Source organism: Mobula birostris, chromosome 17, assembly GCF_030028105.1.
Source record: "Mobula birostris isolate sMobBir1 chromosome 17, sMobBir1.hap1, whole genome shotgun sequence".
Taxonomy (NCBI): domain Eukaryota; kingdom Metazoa; phylum Chordata; class Chondrichthyes; order Myliobatiformes; family Myliobatidae; genus Mobula; species Mobula birostris.
In genome coordinates, this window is record NC_092386.1 from 2,194,209 (window position 1) to 2,214,879 (window position 20,671).

The window sequence follows — 20,671 nt, forward strand, 5'->3', positions numbered from 1 at the left end:
AAATGCTGGAAATAGTCTGCATCTGTGGATAAAGAAACGAGTCAATGATTATGGTCAATGTTCGTTTGAAACGAGGATAATTTTGTTAACCTCTCCACAGATGCTCCTGACCCATTGAGAATTACCATTTACTGGTTTATTCCAGGTTTTAACTGATACTTGCTTATTTTTAGACATTAAAAAGATAAAAAAAATCAAAGACAATAATTTAACTGAAGTTTTTTAGACAGTCAAATGTTTTTGTTTTTGGTGAGTTGACCCTTCTGGCCCTTTGATCCACATTGCCACAACACCCTACAACCCTGATTAACCACAGCCTAATCACAGGATAATTCACCATGGCCAGTTATCCTAACCGGTTTGTCTTTGGACTGTGGGCGGAAATTGGAGCACCCGAGAACCCTGGTATTCCACGTGGACTTCTTACAAAGGATGGCAGTATTGAACTCTGAACTCTGGAACACACCAAGCTGTAACAGTGCCATGCTACTGTGGCTTCACGGTTACGTAGTGGTTAATGAGATGCTATTGCTGCTCAGGGCATTGGAGATTCGAGTTTGATTCCGTTGTCCTCTGTAAGAAACTTCCCATGTGTGTGTGTGGGTTTTCTCCGGGTGCTCTGGTTTCCTCCCAAAGTCCAAAGACGTACCTAGCAGGTAGGTTTATTGGTCCCTTGATTAGGCTAGCGGTTAAATTGGTAGGTGCTGGGCAGTGTGGTTCAGGAGGCTGGAAGGGCCTGTTCTGTGCTTTATCTCTAAATAAAGTAAAATAAGACAATAAATATTGGAGATGAACAATTGATTATTTTACACTTTTTCTTACAGATGTCAAGTTGATTTAACAGGCCTAAGTAAGGAACATACACACAAATTGGACCTTACGCTCTCAGAAGGAAAAGGTCACATAATACTACTGGTTACTCTGACAGCAACTGTTTCTGTCGGTGCTTCTGAGCTCGCCAAATTGGACAATGAGGAAGAACGGAATAAAATAATGGCAAGATATGTACGTATTACTGGAAGTTAACATTGAAGTTAAATCATAATATCATTTTAAAGATTGTGTTTGACAGTATAACAGAAAGCAAGAGATTATCAGTGAGGGAGAGGGGTTCATGTGTAAAGTTACTAAAATGAGAGAATTTACCGAAAGGTAAAATGCTTCAGGTGAGGAAGATAAGGATACAAACTGATTTACACAATTCTGCTACGCACATCAATCTCTCCTTGAGATCTTTGATATTTTATTAAATTTGAAAGAAAAGTTACTTCTTGTGGGAGAGTGGCTGAACCTGTTAAGGAATTGTATTTTAGGCAATAATTTTCTCTGGAACACACAGTATTTCAGAACTCCTATGTTTACTACTGCTGCAAAATCCACTTAACTACAACGAGATCATTGAAATTTGTTGGGAATATAGGGTTTCTTTTTGTTTTGGCAATGCAGTGGTGTGTGACCTGAATCAGCTGTTGTTTGCTTATCTGCAGGAAATTGTCACTGCCTGCATTAATATTCATTCTCTCTATGCAAATATTGCTGTAAGTGGTTTGTGTTTGGTAAGGTGTCGCATTTGTGATGCTCCAACCCCTCAGTAAACAACAGGTTCATGTTTGTACTGTACTTGATTTATGGCTTGAGTTTGACTCCCACATTCATATTCAAAAGTTAATAAAATTTAGCAGTTCATATTCAAGTCTTCAAGTTTTCAGAGGAAACCTGTGTTATAAAATCTTTTAAAAGCTCTAAAACTAAAAGTTTTTGATGTACATTTTTCTCATTTTCAAACTAAATGTAAAATTCAGTCGCATGATAATTGCTGCTACCCAGGTCAGTTAATATATAATTATGAGGTCACTAATTAATCATATCTTGTTGCACATTACCACTCTGCTAATACACTCTGCTCTCTGGATTACTCTAGAAAGTGCTGTTCTAAAAATTTATTCCAGAATCTATTCCATGGTAGCATAGTGGTTAGCGTGATGCTATAACAGCTTAGGGGGGTGGGGTCAGAGTTTGGAGGTCAATCCCAGCATCCTCTGCAATGAGTTTGTATGTCCTCTCCGTGGAACGTGTGGGTTTCCTCCCACAGTCCACCAGACGTACTGGGTAGTAGGTTAAATGGTCATTGTAAATTGTCCCGTGATGAAGCTGGGGTTAAATCAGGGGTTACTGGGCTGCGCAGGTTGAAGGCCTGGGAGGGCCTGTTCCACACTGTATCGAAATAACTAAAATCAAATCAAAAGCATTTCTTATCTTCGTTTTTCTACCTGATTTTTCTCTGACCATATGGAATTGAGTACAGGAATTGGGACATCATGCTATAACTGTACAAGTCATTGCTGGGGCAACACTTGTTCCGTCTGGTTGTCCAACAATAAGGGCAGATGTCATTAAGCTGGAAAAGGTGCAGGAAGGATTCACAAGGAAGATATCAAGACTGAAGAGCTCGAGTGATAAGGAGAGGCTGGATAGGCTGGAACTGTCTTCCTTCGACTTTAAGTGGCTGAAGGCTTATAGCTTATGCTGTTGGGCATGTTGTCCTCTGCATCCTGCCTGGATGTTGTATCATTCTTCTCTTTCCTTTCAACCATTCAGCATCTAGCCAGATGACAAAGTTGTGTGTGTACAGTAGGCCATCACAGATCTTCTCTGCTAAGAGCCACAAAGCTCCTGGTGTTTCATAGTGTCATCAGTTGTACAGCAGAGAAATGAGCCAATCAGTTTACCACCTCCACGTGACCATTTTAGCGATTGACATATTGACCATAAGATATAAGACAAAGGAGCAGAATTAGGCCATTCAGCCCATCAAGTCTGCTCCGCCATTTGCCTGCAGTAGGTCCATATCCTTCCATGCCTTGTTTTTTCAAGGGCCTCTCCAACCGTGGCTGAAATGCAGAAGGCTGCGAAATGGCACTGGCTTGTATGCTTCATCAATTAGTTCTAGATTCAAGATTGCTTAATGTAATTTGCAGTACACAATTGTAAAGGAGAATGAAATAATAGATAAAGAACACAGTAATAATAATAAAACACAATAAATATAAATGCATAAGATATCTTACATACATATATTGATTGTATGTCCATAAGGTGACTGATAAAGTAGAGGAGGGGTGGGTTTGTGGGTGGAGACTTTGATCAGCCTTACTGTTTGGAGAAAGTAACTGTTTTGAGTCTGTTGGCCTTGGTGTGGATACTCCACATTAGATCTGCTTCAGGGGATTCATTCTTGCAGTGCTGAATATTGTCAGATGACGGTAGGTAAGGCCTTACACTTGAGTTTATAACAGGGTAGTCAGAGAAGATGTTTCAATGGTTGAAATGTCTACAACCAGGTGGTTAAAGGGTCAAAATGTCAAAATCGGAAAGGAACGATAGGCATTCCTTATTGCAGTGTAGCAGTGATCTAGTGTGTTGGGACCTCTGACGCAACAGGTTATGTGCTGGTGATAACTGGACAGACCCGGTTAAAGTCACCAACTATAATCTGAAATGCATCGGGATGAATGTTCCTTGCCCGCAGACGCTATCATGCAGTTGAGCGAGTGCTTGCTTATAATCGGCCGCAGTTTGTATGACATCAGTGGTGATGTCACCACTGTTATGGGCACTATCAAAGATGGTGATGAGTCAGCAAACAGGAGGGAGATTGCAAGTTTGGATGAGTAATGTAATAACAACGACCTCTCACTCAATGTCAATATGACCAAGGAACTAATCGTAGATTTCAGGAGACGGAAACCGTAGGTCAGTGAGCCAGTAATCATTGGAGGATCAGAGGTGGAGGAGGTCAGTAACTTTAAATTCCTGGCTGTCACCATCTCAGAGGACCTGTCCTGGACCCATCATATAAATATAATTGCAAAGACCGACAGCACCTCGGCTTCCTCGGGACTCTGCGGTGATTCGACATGTCATCAAGAACCTTGTCAAATTTATGTAGATGTGTGGTGGAAAGTGTGCTGACTGGCTGCATCACAGCCTGGTATGGAAACACCAACGCCTTTGGATTGAAAATCCAGCAAAAGGTAGTGGATCCAGCCCAGTACAGCACAGGTAAAACACTACCAACCATTGAGCACATCTACATGAAACGTTGGCGGAGAAAGCCAGTATCCATCATCAAAGATTCTCACCACCCAGGCCACGCTCTTTTCTCACAGCTGCCATCAAGTAGAAGGTACAGGAGTCTCAGGACCCGCACTGTCAGATTCAAGAACAGTTACTACCTCGCTACCATCTGGCTGACAACTACACTCACTCTATGTCTGGTGTTCCACAACAGATAGTCTCGCCTTAAGGACTCTTTATCTTGTTATTTCATGCTCGTTATTTATCGCTATTTATTTATATCAGCATTTTCCCAGTTTGTTGTCCATTGATCCTGTTTACAGTTACTATTCTATAGATTTGCTAGGTAAGCCTGCAGGAAAAGAATCTCAAGGTTGTATGTGGCAGCATGTGTGTACTCTGATAATAAATTTTACTTTGAACTTTGAAAATAAGGGTCACAATAGCAACCTTTTTTTGGTTGACCTGGAATGTAAAAATTCTTTGGAATTTTCTAACTCGAGCTGTCTGACACTTGACTGTGAAGTTGGAGCTGTGCTTGGAGCATCAGGCAAATTTCCGTCAGAACATCCTTCCAGAAGCCTGAACACCTCGATATATTTTCATTCCGCCAGTAAGTGGTACGTGTCTGGGAGTCTACTGGAAGAGAAGACTATAAACAAATTAATTTGGAAAAGAATTGAGCAAAATAACATCTTAAGAAAAATATAATATGTCATTTCTAATACATTCAAAATGCTGAGGGGACTCAGCAGGTCAGGCAGCGTCTACTGTATGGAGATGAATAGCAGTCAATGTTTCGGGCTGAAGCCCTTCATTAGGACTTGAAAGGAAAGTGGGAGGATGCCAGAACAAGAAGATGGGGGGAGGAGGAGGAGAACAAGCTAGAAGGTGATAGGTGAAGCCAGGTGGGTGGGGAAGGGGTGGGGGGGATGAAGTAAGGAGGTGATAGATGGAAAAGGTAAAGGGCTGGAGAAGAAGGAATCTGTTAGGAGAGGAGAGCGGGCCATGGGAAAAAGGGAAACAGGAGGGGCACCAGGGGGAGGAGATAGGCAGGTGAGGAGAAGAGGAAGGGTGAGAGGGGAGCCAGAATTAGGAATGGAGAAGAGGGAAGGGGGAGGGGAAAATTACTGTAAGTTGAAGAAGTTGATGTTCATGCAATCAGGTAGGAAGCTATCCAGATGGAATATGAGGTTGTGGTCCTCCGACTTGAGGGTTGCCTCATCAAGGCAGTAGAAGATGCCATAGACTGGCATGTTGTAATTGGAATGGGACTTAGAATGCCATTTTGTTTCTTCAACCAAGATTCTCAAATATTTTCTCAGACTTCCATTCATCCATGTGCCTTAAACCAGCTGTATCTGAGAGAAGAATTCAGTTTATAAATGCTTTAATAGTACTGAGACTAAGCCCTGACACTTTTTGCCTCCTCCCCAGTGGAATGTGTCTGGTTATGGTGGTGTGGTGGTGGCAGGGGCCTAATGTGTAATGGGGAAGCCTGTGAACCACCTCGGAATAACGTCATGCATCTGAGTTCAAATATGTTTGTCCAGCATGCTGACGTGAATATTTATATATGAAATTTTTTTTTTATTAAATGCTGACTGTAATTTACCCAAAAAGCAGCTCACTTACTGCAGTTTTCCAAAATGAGCAGAGAGAGGAGCTGTTACACTGGATTTAGCCTAATCACTCACTCAGCATCTCAGGAACAGCTTCTTCCCCTCCACTATCAGATTTCTGAATGGACAGTGAATCCATGAACACCACCTCACTGACTTTTCCTCTTTTTGCACTACTTACTGAATTTATTTTTATATATATTTGTTATAATTTATATATTTTAAAATTATTACATATTGCAATATGCTGCTGCTTGAAAACAACAAATTTCACGAGATATGTCAGTGATAATAAGGCTGATTCCGATTTGACGTACCTAAGTTCCACAGAAAACACGATAATTAACTCCCCTCATTTTGTTATGCGGCCGTTATTTGAACACAAGCACACTAGGCCCATAGACATAGAGCTTTACCAATGTGAAATATCATATGAAAATGTTTTGGTCCCTAACAGACAGGCACAGAGTAAATAAACTTATTAAAGTCCTATCTTGTCGTGCAGTCAGTGAAAGAACTACAAATGCATTAGAATCTGAATCAGGTTTAATGTTGTTGACGTATGTCGTGAAATCTGTTATTTTGCAGCAGCAGTACATTGTAATACATAATCATAAAAACTAAATTATAATAAGAATATATAAAAAATTAAATTAAATACATAGTGCAAAAAGAGCGCAAAACTAATAGAGGTAGTCTTCATGGATTTATTGTCCATTCAGAAATCTGATAGCGAAGGGGAAGAAACATTGAGTCTGTCTGTACCACTTTGCTGATGGTAGCAATGAGAAGAGGACATGTCCTGGGTGGTGGGGGTCCTTAATGATGGATGTGGCCTTTTTGAGGCATCACCTTTTGAAGGTGTCCTTGATGCTGGGGAGTCCAGTGCCCGTGATGCAGCCGGCTGAGTTTGCAACTTTCTGCAGCTTTTTCTAATCCTTTGCCGTGGCCCCTTCATAGCAGATGGTGATGCAGCCAGTAAATGCTTTACATTTGCTGTACTCTCTGGCAAATTCCTTCTTGCTGGCGACTCTTGAGTCAGCAGCTGCCATGCTTGCAGAAAATATAAATCCACATTGCCTTTGCAAAATAATGAAAGGTTCATTGGTACCTTTCAGATTTTGTTATAGATCTCTCAGGTGGGGCTGATATACCATCCATCAATAATTCTATTGAAAATGTCGGCCTGAACACAATCAGGGAGCTACCATTTTGTAATCACGTTGACATTTCGCTACGTTAATTGATACGAGGAATCGGATTCCCTTAATGCTTTAATACTTATGCAAGTTTGGCTGTGAAAGAATAAAGAAGTGGTATTTCTCAGGGCTAATGTTTTGAAGTTTCTGAAATGATATAAAACTGTGTGGGGTGGGAGGACAGGAGCCAGGAGAGTACCTGTGATTCTTTCCTTAAGTTACTGGAATCATTTGGCAAAGCTGAGAACTGTTTGTGGCCATGACCCTGCTATCAGGTTGAGTTAGCCTAGAAAATGAGTGTATTACAGTAATTTAACCATTTGTGACCAATGTGCAAATGCATCTTATTAAATAGACATTTCAATTCATGTCGTTAATGTGAAGAAACGTCTTCTCTGATATCCTTTTATTTTTTTTAACGCACATTAATGGATGGCTGCCTGAAGGCATTTTAGTGACCTCCTTGGAATGGGAGCATGAAACCACTGGTTCCCCCTTTGTCACTCCTTAAATTCAGTCAAGCTAGTTTAGAAAGAAGTTGTTAGCATTCCATTTTTATTATGACATTTCACAGTCGTCCGATTTAATGTCCCTTGACCGAATTGTCCACTGTGAGACGATGGGCTTGAAATGTTATTTGGAGCGTTGATAAAAGGTGAGCAGTTATAAGATGACAGCAAGTCATAAAGCTGGTGGCGTGACATTAATTTTCTCCATAACAGAGATGGAATAAGACGTCACGATGACAAGCTGTCAATCAGTGCTGGTCCCTGTGTGTATCTCAGTGCCGTACGATAGGGTATTGCTTCTCCCATAATAGACCTGAACTCGAATGCCTTTGTTGACAGCTGCTGCCACACAGAAAATTTATTATACAGCCTTTCATTAAAAAAATAAAGAATCATCTCCTGAGCATTTCAATCTTCTTTGTCTATTGATGTCTGAAAGGATAATCTACTTTTGAGATTCCAATATTTAAAAGAAAATGTAGTGGGAGGGGGATCCTGATAAATAATCAATTTATAGAAATTTGGTGAACCTGCAAGATAATTCACATGGAAGTATTGTGCCCCATTGGCACAGCACAGCATATTGGTACAGCGCAGAATAGCACAGCACAGTGTATTGGTACAGTACAGAACAGCACAGCACAGTGTATTGGTACAGCACAGCACAACACCATACTGTACAGCACAGCACAGTATGGTGCATTGGTACAGTACAGCACAGCACAGTGTATTGGTACAGCACAGTACAGCACAGCACAGAACTGTGCATTGGTACAGCACAGTACGGTGCATTGGTACAGTACAGCACAGCACAACACAGAACTGTGCATTGGTACAGCACTGAACAGACCAAGACTGTCACAATTTGTAATGGATTAAGTCACCAGTCAAACATAAACTGAGAATCCAAATGATAATTAACCCTCAGGGTACTGAGAGCATTTCTGCAGAAAACCATTAAATGTGACATGACTTACAAATTTATGTCATTGTCAGGGAGTAAGAGTTTTTTTATTCCCTTTTCTTCCAACCTTGTTCACAGTGATAATTTACTTCATTGAAGTTGTGAAGCCTAAAGAGGAAACTCAGACTCTGTTCACAGTCTGCGCGTGTCACCGAGATGTTAAATCTTCAAATGTGCCCTTTAAACGTACTTTTGAAATGTATTTGCACTTACAAATTGTTTTCAAATTCATTTATAAAGTGTAAATACAAAATATTCTGCAGATGCTGGGGTCAAAGCAACACTCACAACAAGCTGGAGGAACTCAGCAGGTCGGACAGCATCCGTGGAAACGATCAGTCAATGTTTCCATAGATGCTGCCTGACCTGCTGAGTTCCTCCAGCTTGTTGTGAGTGTTATTTATAAAGAGTATTGTGAATGATTTGTGTTTTTGCTGTTTCTTTTCCGAATGACCTGCGATCTTTTCTCAGTATATTTACCATCCAAAGAGAGGGAGATTATGCCAGGAGAACTTCTATGGCAAAATATCTGATATTGCTTCAAAGTCATTTGCCTCAACTTTTAACAAAGTTTAGTGTGAATTTGGCTGTAAGCTTGGTACAACTTTTAAATTGAGCAATCATTCAGCTAACCGGGCATATTTACATCAGAAGTAACTATGAAATTATCCTTTTATGTTCATTTAACTTCAATATTCACATTTTCACTACTGATAGTATGATCCTTGACTATGTTCTCTAAGGGTCATCCTTTCTATGAAGGAACTTTTCATTCAGTTTAATTCCTACATGAACTAGCAACAGGGAACTTGACAACCAGAGCCTCACTGTTACCTCAGCCCCGCAAACTTTTTATATTTGCTCTGCAATCTGTTTCGGAAATTCAGCAAATGATTCCTACAAATATATATATTTTTAAATTCATTCACCTTTTGCATGCCCACCCCGGATCCGGTTCCTACTACGTTCTGATTGATTACTTTTACCTGGAAGTGTAGACACTTACTTCATGTAGGCTTATATTTTATAATGCAAGTACAGTTTTTGTCTTTAAGATTAAGTAAACCCTTATTTCAGTAACAATTACTGTGTGATTTTTCTTCCTATGCAAATATATGAATATGCGTACTTGTTAGCTTCCATCAAAACGTTTTTCTAGACTTAATCCTTTTCCACAAAATGTGGTCTCCTGAATTAATGTCAACCAAATGCCCAACAAATTATTAATCCAATGAAAGGATCTACTTTGTGCCTGTATAGATTTATAAATTATTTTTGTACATAGGTACACTTGCAAGTTAAGGAGGAAAATGAATTGATTTTTCCTAATGGCATCTTGAACAATGTAAACAAGCATGTTAAGACAGAAACTCATTTCGCTCCTTGTGGTATTTCTACAGGTCCAAACACTTGAATTGCATTGCTAAAAGAAATCAAAACAGGTAGCTGCCGTGACATAGTCCTCACTTGATTTAATGTCACTAAAGGTTGCGTACTGTACCAGTTAGGTGGATATCTGAGTAATCAGAAAAGGGACACTTCAGGATATTGTGAGAGAGTGAAGCTGGTCGCTTGTAAATTGGATTAAAACTTAGCTCAGTAGCAGGAAGGAGAGGGTAGTGTTCTTCTGCAATTGGGAAGCTTTTTTAGTACAGGGCTCAACGCTGAGAATCTTCTATGTGTCGTATATCAGTGATGAAAACGTACATGTAAGCAGCCTGGATAAGAAGTTTGAAATTCAAAGCAGGATAGCTGTATAAAAGTGAGGAACCAAGGTATAGACTGCAGGGAATGGTCAGGAGACTGGGGAACATGGACAACCAATCCAGCAACACACTAGATTAATTCATTTGGGGTAGGAAATTGAGGAAAGGGAATAGACTGCAGATGGTTGGATACTGCGCAGCAGAGAGAGCCTTTAACATGTGTATGTGGTTTTCTGACAGTCTGTTTAATGACTGTTTGTCAGTCATTGTCCCTGTATTGTCTTTCATTGATTCTACAGTATTTTTTATTTCTACTGTGAATGCCCACAAGAAAATAAATCTCAGGGTTGTATGTGGTGACATATTTGTACTTTGATTATAAATTTGCTTTGAACTTTGAAAATGGATTGTGTGAAAATGAAATTAGCTAAGGGATGGAGAACAGAAGGAAGCAGTGAATAATTAATTTTCCAAACATATATGGGCATTGACTTTTGTATAGTACTGCATGTGTTTATGAAACATAGCTCGATGTTTAGATTTTGAATTTAAAGCACAATTCTATTATTCTGCACACAGTTAAATTATACACTTCTTTTGGACATTGGTTGTTTTTCATTGATTCTTTGTATCTACTGCCAATCACAAGAAAGCAAATCCCAGGGTTTTATACTGTATGGTGACAATAAAAATAAAATTACTTTTTTTTCCAAATTTTATTTCTGGAAAATTTTTTAACCCCGAACCCTTGAGTCAGTGTTAGAATTATATAAATCATAGCTTACAAAACATAAAATTATCCATAAAATAAAAACAAACATGGCAGAAATAAATATCAATATAATGACTATGTGTGTCTATTTAGATCTCTAATAACAGAAAAGGCTGACATTCAGCAGTATGCTTCACCACACATTCACCACTATTCCTCCCCCCCCCCAAGGAAACCTAAATATTTGCCCCATTTTTGTGTATAAATGTCCAATCTATCAAATGGTTTGTAAGACATACGTTCAAAATCTGCCACTTGGGCTATTTTTGTGACCCACTCCTGAAATGATGGTTCCCCAAGTTCCTCCGACCTCTAAGTATAATTTGTCTTCCTACCATTATACTTGTCTTTTAAATTACTTTTAACTTTGAGGGTTTTTTTTTTAGGACCTCATTTAATGGGAAAATTGGTTGGTTATCAGAATGGGATGTTTCCTTCCAATATTTCAACATCTTCTATCAATATTGATTACAGTAATTGTGGGTATTTCCAGGAAGGGTTGCTCCAGCATATATTCACCTGTAACCTTCGTGTTCACCCTGTGAAACATCAGGGTATCAATACAGATTGTTTTAGTGTGCTGGTGAACTTCCTGAGCAAGCAATGCAGAACCCTGAGCTAAGAAACTAGAGACCTGACATCAAGCGGTGGAAGTTATATTCAGTTAGTAATTTGGAATTGAAATAAAGTAGTTATTAGTAATGATGACCACAAATACTACTAGATTTACAAAGGAGAGGAACTGCACTGAATATTGTTACTGTTACATTAGAATGGCACACTAGACCAGATGGTTTTTGTGTGCGATTTCTGCATGGAACAAGTATCAGTGGGTCTATTCTTTAGGCTCTGTCTAACGTTTCTGGGTTCCACCTAAAGCATCAAAGACAAATGTAGGGTTATTATTGAAAGCAGTGGGGGGTGGGGGACTGTCTTTTGATTTTGCATTACAGTGTTGGAAATCCAACTGTTCACAGATCTTTGAACATCTTCGTATGGATAAATACACTCAGTGGCCACTTTATTAGGTACACCTGCTCATTAATGCAAATATTTAATCAACCAATCATGTGGCAGCAACTCAATGTATAAAAGTATGCAGAAGTGGTCGAGAGGTTCAATTTGATTTGATTGAATTTTGATTTGATTCAACTTTATTGCCATTGTGCTGAGTACAGATACAAAGCCAATGAATTGCAGTTAGCATCTAACCAGAAATACAAAGAATTGTGTTATTTACTAAATAACTGCGAATAAAAAGTAACTGCTACAGCACACAAATATATAAGTACTGAGACAGTACAATATGTTGTTTAGACCAAACATCAGAACGAGGAAGAAATGTGATCTAAGTGACTTTGACCATGGTATATGATTGTTGGTGCCAGACAGGGTGGTTTGAGTATCTCAGAAACTGCTGATCTCCTGGAATTTTCATGTACGACATTCTCCAGAATTTACAGAGAATGGTGCGAGAAACAAAAAAAATCCAGTCAATAGTAGTTCTGTGAGTGAAAATGCCTTGTTAATGAAAGTGGTCAGAGGAGAATGGCCAGACTAGTTCAAGCTGACAGGAAGGCGATGGTAACTCAACTAACCACACGTTAAAACAGTGGTGTGCAGAAGAGATTCTCTGATCACACAAAACATTGAACCTTGAAGTGGATGAGCTACAGCAGCAGAAGACCATGAATATGTTCTTTATTAGGTACAGGAGATATCTAATAAAGTGGCCAATGTGTACTTCTGAATATTATTTGAGGAGACAATTGGCTTTTATTCTACAAGACCAGTGTTGGAACCCAGATCTCCACAGATCTTTGAAGGTCTTAATACAGATAAATAATTACTAGAGAAGAGATATCAAGTATTTTCTATATGGAATGGAACCAAGAACATGGATATTAAGATTGAATTGTTAGGCTACACCTGAACTACTAGGACACCATGTCGCAGGAGGATATGGTTGCACTGAATTGGATACAGGGAAGATTTACAGTCATTTTCCCAGAAGTGAGAGAATATTAGCTCAGAGGAAAAAATTGTCTAGCCTGGGTTTTTTTTTTGGAATGGAGAAGGCTGAGTGGAGATTTAATTGGGGAGTTCAAATTTAAAAGGTGCCTGGAAACAACAGATTAAAGTACCCATTTCTCATGACAGACAAGAGCTAAGGGAATTGGCAGTAAGATTAGAGGATAGTTAACGAGTACCTTTTCTTACCCAAAGGATTTGGAGCATTTGAAATGCACTGTCTGTAAATGTTGAAGAGTGAAATGTTAAATTGTTGTAATAGGTTGCATTAACATTGCAGGGTATACATCAACAATCTTTGACTTTTTTTAAGTCCTTTAGTATGCATCTTATGCAGTGTTTTAATTAGGGGCTTGTCAATGTTCTAAACAAGCGCTAACTTGAAGTGTTCTATATTCAGACCAGGACAACATCCCATGCACCATCAATTTCAGGCCATGCTGCTCCTGGACTTGTGCTAATATTACTTATGTTTGTCAGAATCAGAATCAGGTTTATTATCACCGGTATGTGACGTGAAATTTGTTAACTTAGCAGCAACAGTTCAATGCAATACATAATATAGCAGAGAGAGAAAAAATAAAATAAAAATAATAAATAAACAAGTAAATCAATTGCGTATATTGAATAGATTATTAAAATGTGCAAAAACAGAAATACAGAATTATATTAAAACTTGAGGTAGAGTCCAAAGCTTCAATGTCCATTTAGAAATCAGATGGCAGAGGGGAAGAAGCTGTTCCTGGATTGTTGGGTGTGTGCCTTCAGGTTTCTGCATCTCCTACCTGATGGTAACAGTGAGAAAAAGGCATGCCCTGGGTGCTGGAGGTCTTTAATAATGGACGCTGCCTTTCTGAGACACCACTCCCTAAAGATGTCCTGGGTTCTTTGTAGGCTAGTGCCCAAGATGGAGCTGACTAGATTTACAGCCTTCTGCAGCTTCTTTCGGTCCTGTGCAGTAGTCCCTCCATACCAGACAGTGATGCAGTCTGTCAGAATGATCTCCACAGTACAACTATAGAAGTTTTTGAGTGTATTTGTTGACATACCAAATCCCTTCAAACTCCTAATAAAATATAGCCACTGTCTTGTCTCCTTTATAACTACATCGATACATTGGGACCAGGTTAGATCCTCAGAGATCTTGACACCGAGGAATTTGAAGCTGCTCACTCTCTCCATTTCTGACCCCTCTGTGAGGATTGGTGTATGTTCCTTCGTCTTACCCTTCCTGATGTCCACAATCAGCTCTTTTGTTTTACTGACATTGAGTGCCAGGTTGTTGCTGTGGCACCATTCCACCAGTTGGCATATCTCATTCCTGTATGCCCTCTCGTCACCACCTGAGATTCTACCAACAGTGGTTGTATCATCAGCAAATTTATAGATAGTGTTTGAGCTACGCCTAGCCACACAGTCATGTACTAATCTAATGTAACTGTATATGCTGTTGGTGCATTGTCTTTTCATTTAGCTGTATACACATGTATGTTTGAATGGCAATAAATTTGACCTAACCAAGACCTCAAATGCAAAAAAAAAACATTTTCAATCAATACGTTCAGGAAAACTGCACTGTTCCATTCTTGAGGCAGATTTATACAAATTAACAGTATGAAAACAGTTCCTATGTCCATGTGAATTCAAGGTATCTTCTTTGGCAAGTCCCATTTGCTTGTATTAGCCCAGTTTAGAGTCTAAACCCTTCCTACTTGGGAAAGTGTCCATACCTCTTACCACTTGATAATCTTTCATTCCCAGAATCATCTTGGTGAACCTCAGCTGAACCCTCTCCAATGCCAGCACCTCTTTTCATAGATAAGGAGCCCAAAAACATCCCTGCTTTTATATTCTAGACCTCTTGAAATGAATGCTAACATTGCATTTGCCTTCCTCACCACTGACTCAACCTGCAAATTAACCTTGAGGTTGTTCTGCACAAGGACTCCCAAGTCCTTTCATCTCAGATTTTTGGATTTTCTCCTGCTTTAGAAATTAGTCTGCACATTTATTCCTACGACCAAAATGCATGACAAAGCATTTTCCAACACACTGTATTTCATTTGCCTCTCTCTTGCCCATTCTTATAATCTGTCTAAATCCTTCTGCACCTACCTGTTTCCTCAACACTACCTGCCATTCCGCCAATCTTCATATCATCTGCAAACTTGGCAACAAAGCCAACTATTCCATCATCTAAATCAGTGGTCCCCAGCCTCCGGGCCGCGGACCGATACTTTGCCACGAAGAATGCAGTGGTGCAGCGGTAGCCGGAATGCACCCAGCACATTTTTAAGAAAAAAGCCAAAATAAACAAGCTAATTAATTATGTGTCAAATGGCACCTAATTAATTAGCTTGTTTATTTCGGCTTTTTTTCTTAAAGGTGTGCTGGGTGCGTCCCAGCTACCGCTGCATTCTCCACAGCAATGTATCAATCCGTAGCCCGGGGGTTGGGGTGGTGGGACACTGGGGTGTCATCTCATCATTGTCTATTTCCATCAGGGCAGGCAGGTCTTCTTCTTCTATGTCTGCCTGCCTCGATGTCGTAGGTCGAGGTTCGTCGTCGGCTGTGGCTGATGTGGAAGGCTTGAAAAATGACAGTACACTTGGCTGCTTAGCCTCGCGCATTTTTCTATCATACAGTTCTTTGTAAGCACTCAAACCATCCTGCAAATATGCCCTAAACCGACGTACCCTTTCAAAATTAAAGTCGTACTTTTCTGCAATCATTGCAGCGAAAATCTCATGCAGTTGCTTTGCGTTCAGTTCCTGGACGACTTCACTTTCGGTCCGTTCACTACTGCATTCGGTTTCAATTGTTATCCTTTCCTCTTCCAATTGCATCAGCTCTTCATCTATCAGTTCTTGGTCATAGGATGCCAAAACCTCTTCAACATCATCTTTATCAACTTCCACAAGCCAAACTCACTTTGTCCTTACTTCGTTCACCACGATCAATATGCTTAATTATGTCTAGTTTTACGCTAAGTGTAACACCCTTACGAGATCTTTTAGGCTTTTCCAATACCTTAGAGCCCATCTTGCTAACGGCTGCTCATAGGCGCGTGTTTAAGCAATGCCGGCTAGAATGCCGTTCCGAGTCCGGGGGAGAGCAGTTGCTCGGGGCGCGCACTGCCTTTTATCACGTGCTACTTTTTTCGTAACAGTGAAAACACCTTCTGTTCGCAAAAACAGGTCACTAATGTAGGTCTTTCGTAACAGCGAGGTTTCATAAAGCGAACGTTCAAAAAGCGGGGGACACCTATATTGCTTAATTGGGGCAGGAGCCTATTGCCGAACAGTGTCTAACTAGCGTCAATCATGTGTACTTGTGTAGCAGTTTGACACTACACTCTACTTAGTGTGAACAGCTTTAAAATAGAGCAGTTGCAAGTGTTTAGTTTTAAAAAAGCAGGGATTTTTGTCACTGATAGTTGGTGAGAAATGAGCAGTAAGACAATTCTGAACTGTTTTGCTCACCACAGTTTCAATCATTCAGGCTTGGAGATGCCAGAAACAGCTGGAAGTGAAAGTGAAACTATTTCATTACTAAACTAGCTAAAGAACTATGAAGAATTTGAAGGTTGTATTTTGTAACTTCAGAAATTAATCGAAAGAAAAACACAGGAGCTCTTCTCTTCTTAGTGTTTCTTTAGTGAGGAGCTCACATATGACATGGTGGCATAACAATGTATGACATTCACACACTTTTTACATATAGCCTGTAATGAATTATGTAAGCTACAAGAATATGTACAAAATATATTTAGAATATTACTCAAATATTAAATACACTACACTCCTCCCTGCTTAGCAATAAACTCCAACTCAAAATATCTCAACTCAAATATAAGACCATAAGACATAGGGGCAGAATTAAGCCATTTGGCCCATCGGGTCTACTGCACAATTTTATCATGGGTGATCCATATTTCCTCTCAGCCCCAATCTCTAGCCTTCTCCTCATATCCCTTCCTGCCCTGACCAATGAAGAATCTATCAACCTCTGGCTTAAATATACATACAGACTTGGTTTCCACACATACCTGTGGCAACAAATTCACCGCTCTGGCTAAATAAATTCCTTCTTATCTTGGTTCTAAAAGGACACTCCTCTATTCTGAGGCTGTGTCCTCTGGTCTTAGACTTTCCCACCATAGGAAGCACCCTCTCGATGTCCACTCCGTCAGGGCCTTTCGTCATTTGATAGGTTTCAATTAGGTCACCCCTAAATCTTCTGAATTCTAGTGAATACAGGCCCAGAGCAATCAAACGATTGCGTCACCTCTGATCTGGGCCGACATTTATGTGCTGGGCGGCACCTAATTAATTAGCTTGTTTATTTCGGCTTTTTTCTTAAAGATGTGCTGGGTGTGTCCTGACTACCGCTGTACCCCTGTATTCTTTGCAGCAATGTATCCGTCTGCGGCCCGGAGGTTGGGGACCACTGTTCTAAATCATTTATATACAGCATAAAAAGAAGTGGCCCCAACAGCAACCCCTATGAAACACGTCTAGTCACTGCAGCCAATCAGGAAAGGGTCCTCTTGCTCCCATTCGCTGTCTCCCACCAATCAGCTAAAGCCCTAACCTTGCCAGTAACTTTCCTGTAACACCATGGGCACTTAACTTGGTAAGCAGCCTCATGTGTGGCACTTTGTCAAAGGCCTCCTGAAAATCCAAATATACAACATCCACTACATCCCCTTTATTTATCCTGTATGTAATCTCCTCAAAGAATTTCAACATATTTGTCAGGCAAGATTTTCCCTGAAGGAAACCATGCTGACTTTGTCCTGTCTTGTCCTATGTCTCCAAGTACTCCATAACCTGATCCTTAAGTCTTGACCAACATCTTTCCAAATACTGAGGCCAAACTAACTGCTCTATAATTTCCTTTCTGCTGCCTTCCTCCTTTCTTAAAGAATGATGTGACATTTGCAATTTTCCAGTCCTCTGGCACCATGCCAGTGTCCAATGATTTTTGAAAGATCATTACTAATGCCTTCACAATCTCTAACACTACCTCTCTCAGCACCTTCTCCCTTGTAATAGTAACTGCACTCACTTCTCTTCCCTCACATCCTTCGACGTCTGGCACACTGCTGGTGTCTTCCACAGTGAAGGGTGATGCAAAATACTCATTTAGTTCATCTGCCATCTCCTTGGCCCCCATTATTATTTCTCCGGCCTCATTTTCTAGTGGACCAATATCTGCTCTCATCTCTCTTTTATTTCTTACCTACTTGAAAAGGCTTTTACTATCCACTTTGATGTTGTTTGCTAGCTTGCTTTCATATTTCATCTTTTCCCTCCTAATGATTCTTTTAGTTGCTCTCTGTAGGTTTCAAAAGCTTCCCAATTCTCTGTCTTCCCACTAATTTTTGCTTTGTGGTACGCCCTCTCTTTTGCTTTTACATTAGCTTTTACTTCCCTTGTCAGCCACAGTTGTACTATTTTGCCGTTTGAGTATTTCTTTGTTTTTGGAATACAGCTATCCTCCACCTTCCTCATTTTTTCCCAGAAACTCTCACCATTCCTGCTCTGCTGTCATCCCTATCACTATGCTCCCCGCTTCTCCCTCTTTCCCTTCCACACCACAGACCTGTGCCCACTGCCAGTAATTCTGTCTGTATGGCATTCCCTTGGAAGATCATCCCCCACGACAGTATCCAAAACAGCCACAGAGGTGCTCTGTGCTAACTATCTATTCACATTTCCATTTCTCCTGACAGTCACCCAGCTGCTCGCCTCCTCCAAGTTAGCAGTGATTACTTCCCTGTAACTCTGAACGATGATCTTCTCACTCTCCTGTACAAGCCCAAGGTCCTCCAGCTACTGCTCCAGTAGTAACATGGTCTTCAAGGAGCTGCAGCTGGATTCACTTCAGGCAGATGTAGTTCCCCGGGAGACTCTGGGTCTCCCAGGACTCCAACATCCGGCATGAAGAACACACAACGACCATCTGCTACATTCAGTACAGTAGGAGGAGGAGAAAAGGGAACATGAACAGAAACTTACCCAGAGTTACCGGCTCCTTTGAGCTGAAGCCTCCTTTGAACCAAAGCCTGACATACCTACTCTCACCACTGGCCCATTCTCAACAATGTCCGCCCTGCTTGTCCCTTTTGTACTTTTAAAGAAGCGTCACTGACCTCAGGAAACCTCTTCGCAGTGGCCTGCTCCTGCTGCTGATCGGGCTGTCGGACAAGGGCTGCGTAAAGCCAAGGAAAGGCCATATAAGGTAGCAAAAGTGAATGGGAAGTTGGATGATTGGGAAGCTTTTAAAAACCAAAAAAAAACAAAATAAGCTATAACAAGGGAAAAGATGAAATATAAAAACAAACTAGCTGATAATATAAAGCAGGATACTAAAAGTTTTCTCAGTTATATAAAGAATAAAAGAGGCGTGTCACGTACCCCATGATGGGAATAAAGAACCGGCAGAGATGGGGAACACCTTGGAGTCCAGTATTGCTACTAACTAATAATATTTATTAGTAACTATGCAATACAGTAATATAAATGTAGATAAATCATACAGGTTAGCGATGATTATATATAAGTAAGTATATCAGTAAGTGTGGAAATAGATGTGAAAAACAAGTTTCTTTAAGTCTAGGGGTAAAAAGATACAGTCTTACGATGATGAGTAAAGTTCAGTTCAGTTCATAGAAACATAGAAAATAGGTGCAGGAGTAGGCCATTCGGCCCTTTGAGCCTGCACCGCCATTCAGTATCATCATGTCTGATCATCCAACTCAGAACCCTGTACCAGCCTTCTCTCCAGACCCCCTGATCCCTTTAGCCACAAGGGCCATATCTAACTCCCTCTTAAGTATAGCCAATGAACTGACCTCAACTGTTTCTTGTGGCAGAGAATTCCACAGATTCACCACTCTCTGTGTGAGGAAGTTTTTCCTCATCTCGGTCCTAAAAGGCTTCCCCTTTATCCTCAAACTGTGACCCCTCGTTTTGGACTTCCCCAACATCGGGAACAATCTTCCTGCATCTAGCCTGTCCAATCCCTTTGGGATTTTATACGTTTCAATAAGATCCCCCCTCAGTCCTCTAAATTCCAACGAGTATAAGCCTAGCCGATCCAGTCTTTCATCATATGAAAGTCCTGCCATCCCAGGAATCAATCTGGTGAACCTTCTTTGTACTCCCTCTATGGCAAGAATGTCTTTCCTCAGATTAGGGGACCAAAACTGCACACAATACTCCAGGTGTGGTTCCACCAAGGCCTTGTACAACTGCAGTGGTACCTCCCTGCTCCTGTACTCGAATCCTCTTGCTATGAATGCCAGCACCTCCCCTTTTCCTAATCGGCCACCATTCAGGTAATAATCTGTTTTCCTGTTTTTGCCACCCTAGTGAATAACCTCACGTTTATCCACATTAAATTGCATCTGTCATGAATTTGCCCACTCACCTAACCTATCCAAGTCACCCTGCATCCTTTTAGCATCCTCCTCACAGCTAACACTGCCGCCCAGCTTCATGTCATCCGCAAACTTGAAGATGCTGCATTTAATTCCCTCGTCTAAGTCATTAATATATATTGTAAACAACTGGTGTCCCAGCACTGAGCCTTGCAGTACCCCACTAGTCACTGCCTGCCATTCTGAAAAGGTCCCGTTTATTCCCACTCTTTGCTTCCTGTCTGCCAACCAATTCTCTATCCACATCAATACCATACCCCCAATACCGTGTGCTTTAAGTTTGCACACTAATCTCCTGTGTGGGACCTTGTCAAAAGCCTTTTGAAAATCCAAATATACCACAT

The 20,671-nt window shown here is 40.5% G+C and overlaps 1 protein-coding gene across 5 annotated transcripts in view; it reads left to right on the forward strand.

Annotated features, from left to right (window-relative positions):
- mctp1a (multiple C2 domains, transmembrane 1a) overlaps nt 1-20,671 on the forward strand; it is a 559,392-nt gene that overhangs the window by 229,935 nt on the left and 308,786 nt on the right. For all 5 annotated transcript variants that reach the window (XM_072281200.1, XM_072281201.1, XM_072281204.1 and 2 more), the window contains exon 10: nt 825-1,005. In XM_072281200.1, coding sequence (XP_072137301.1) covers nt 825-1,005 — 181 coding nt within the window. The remainder of the gene's footprint in view (nt 1-824; nt 1,006-20,671) is intronic.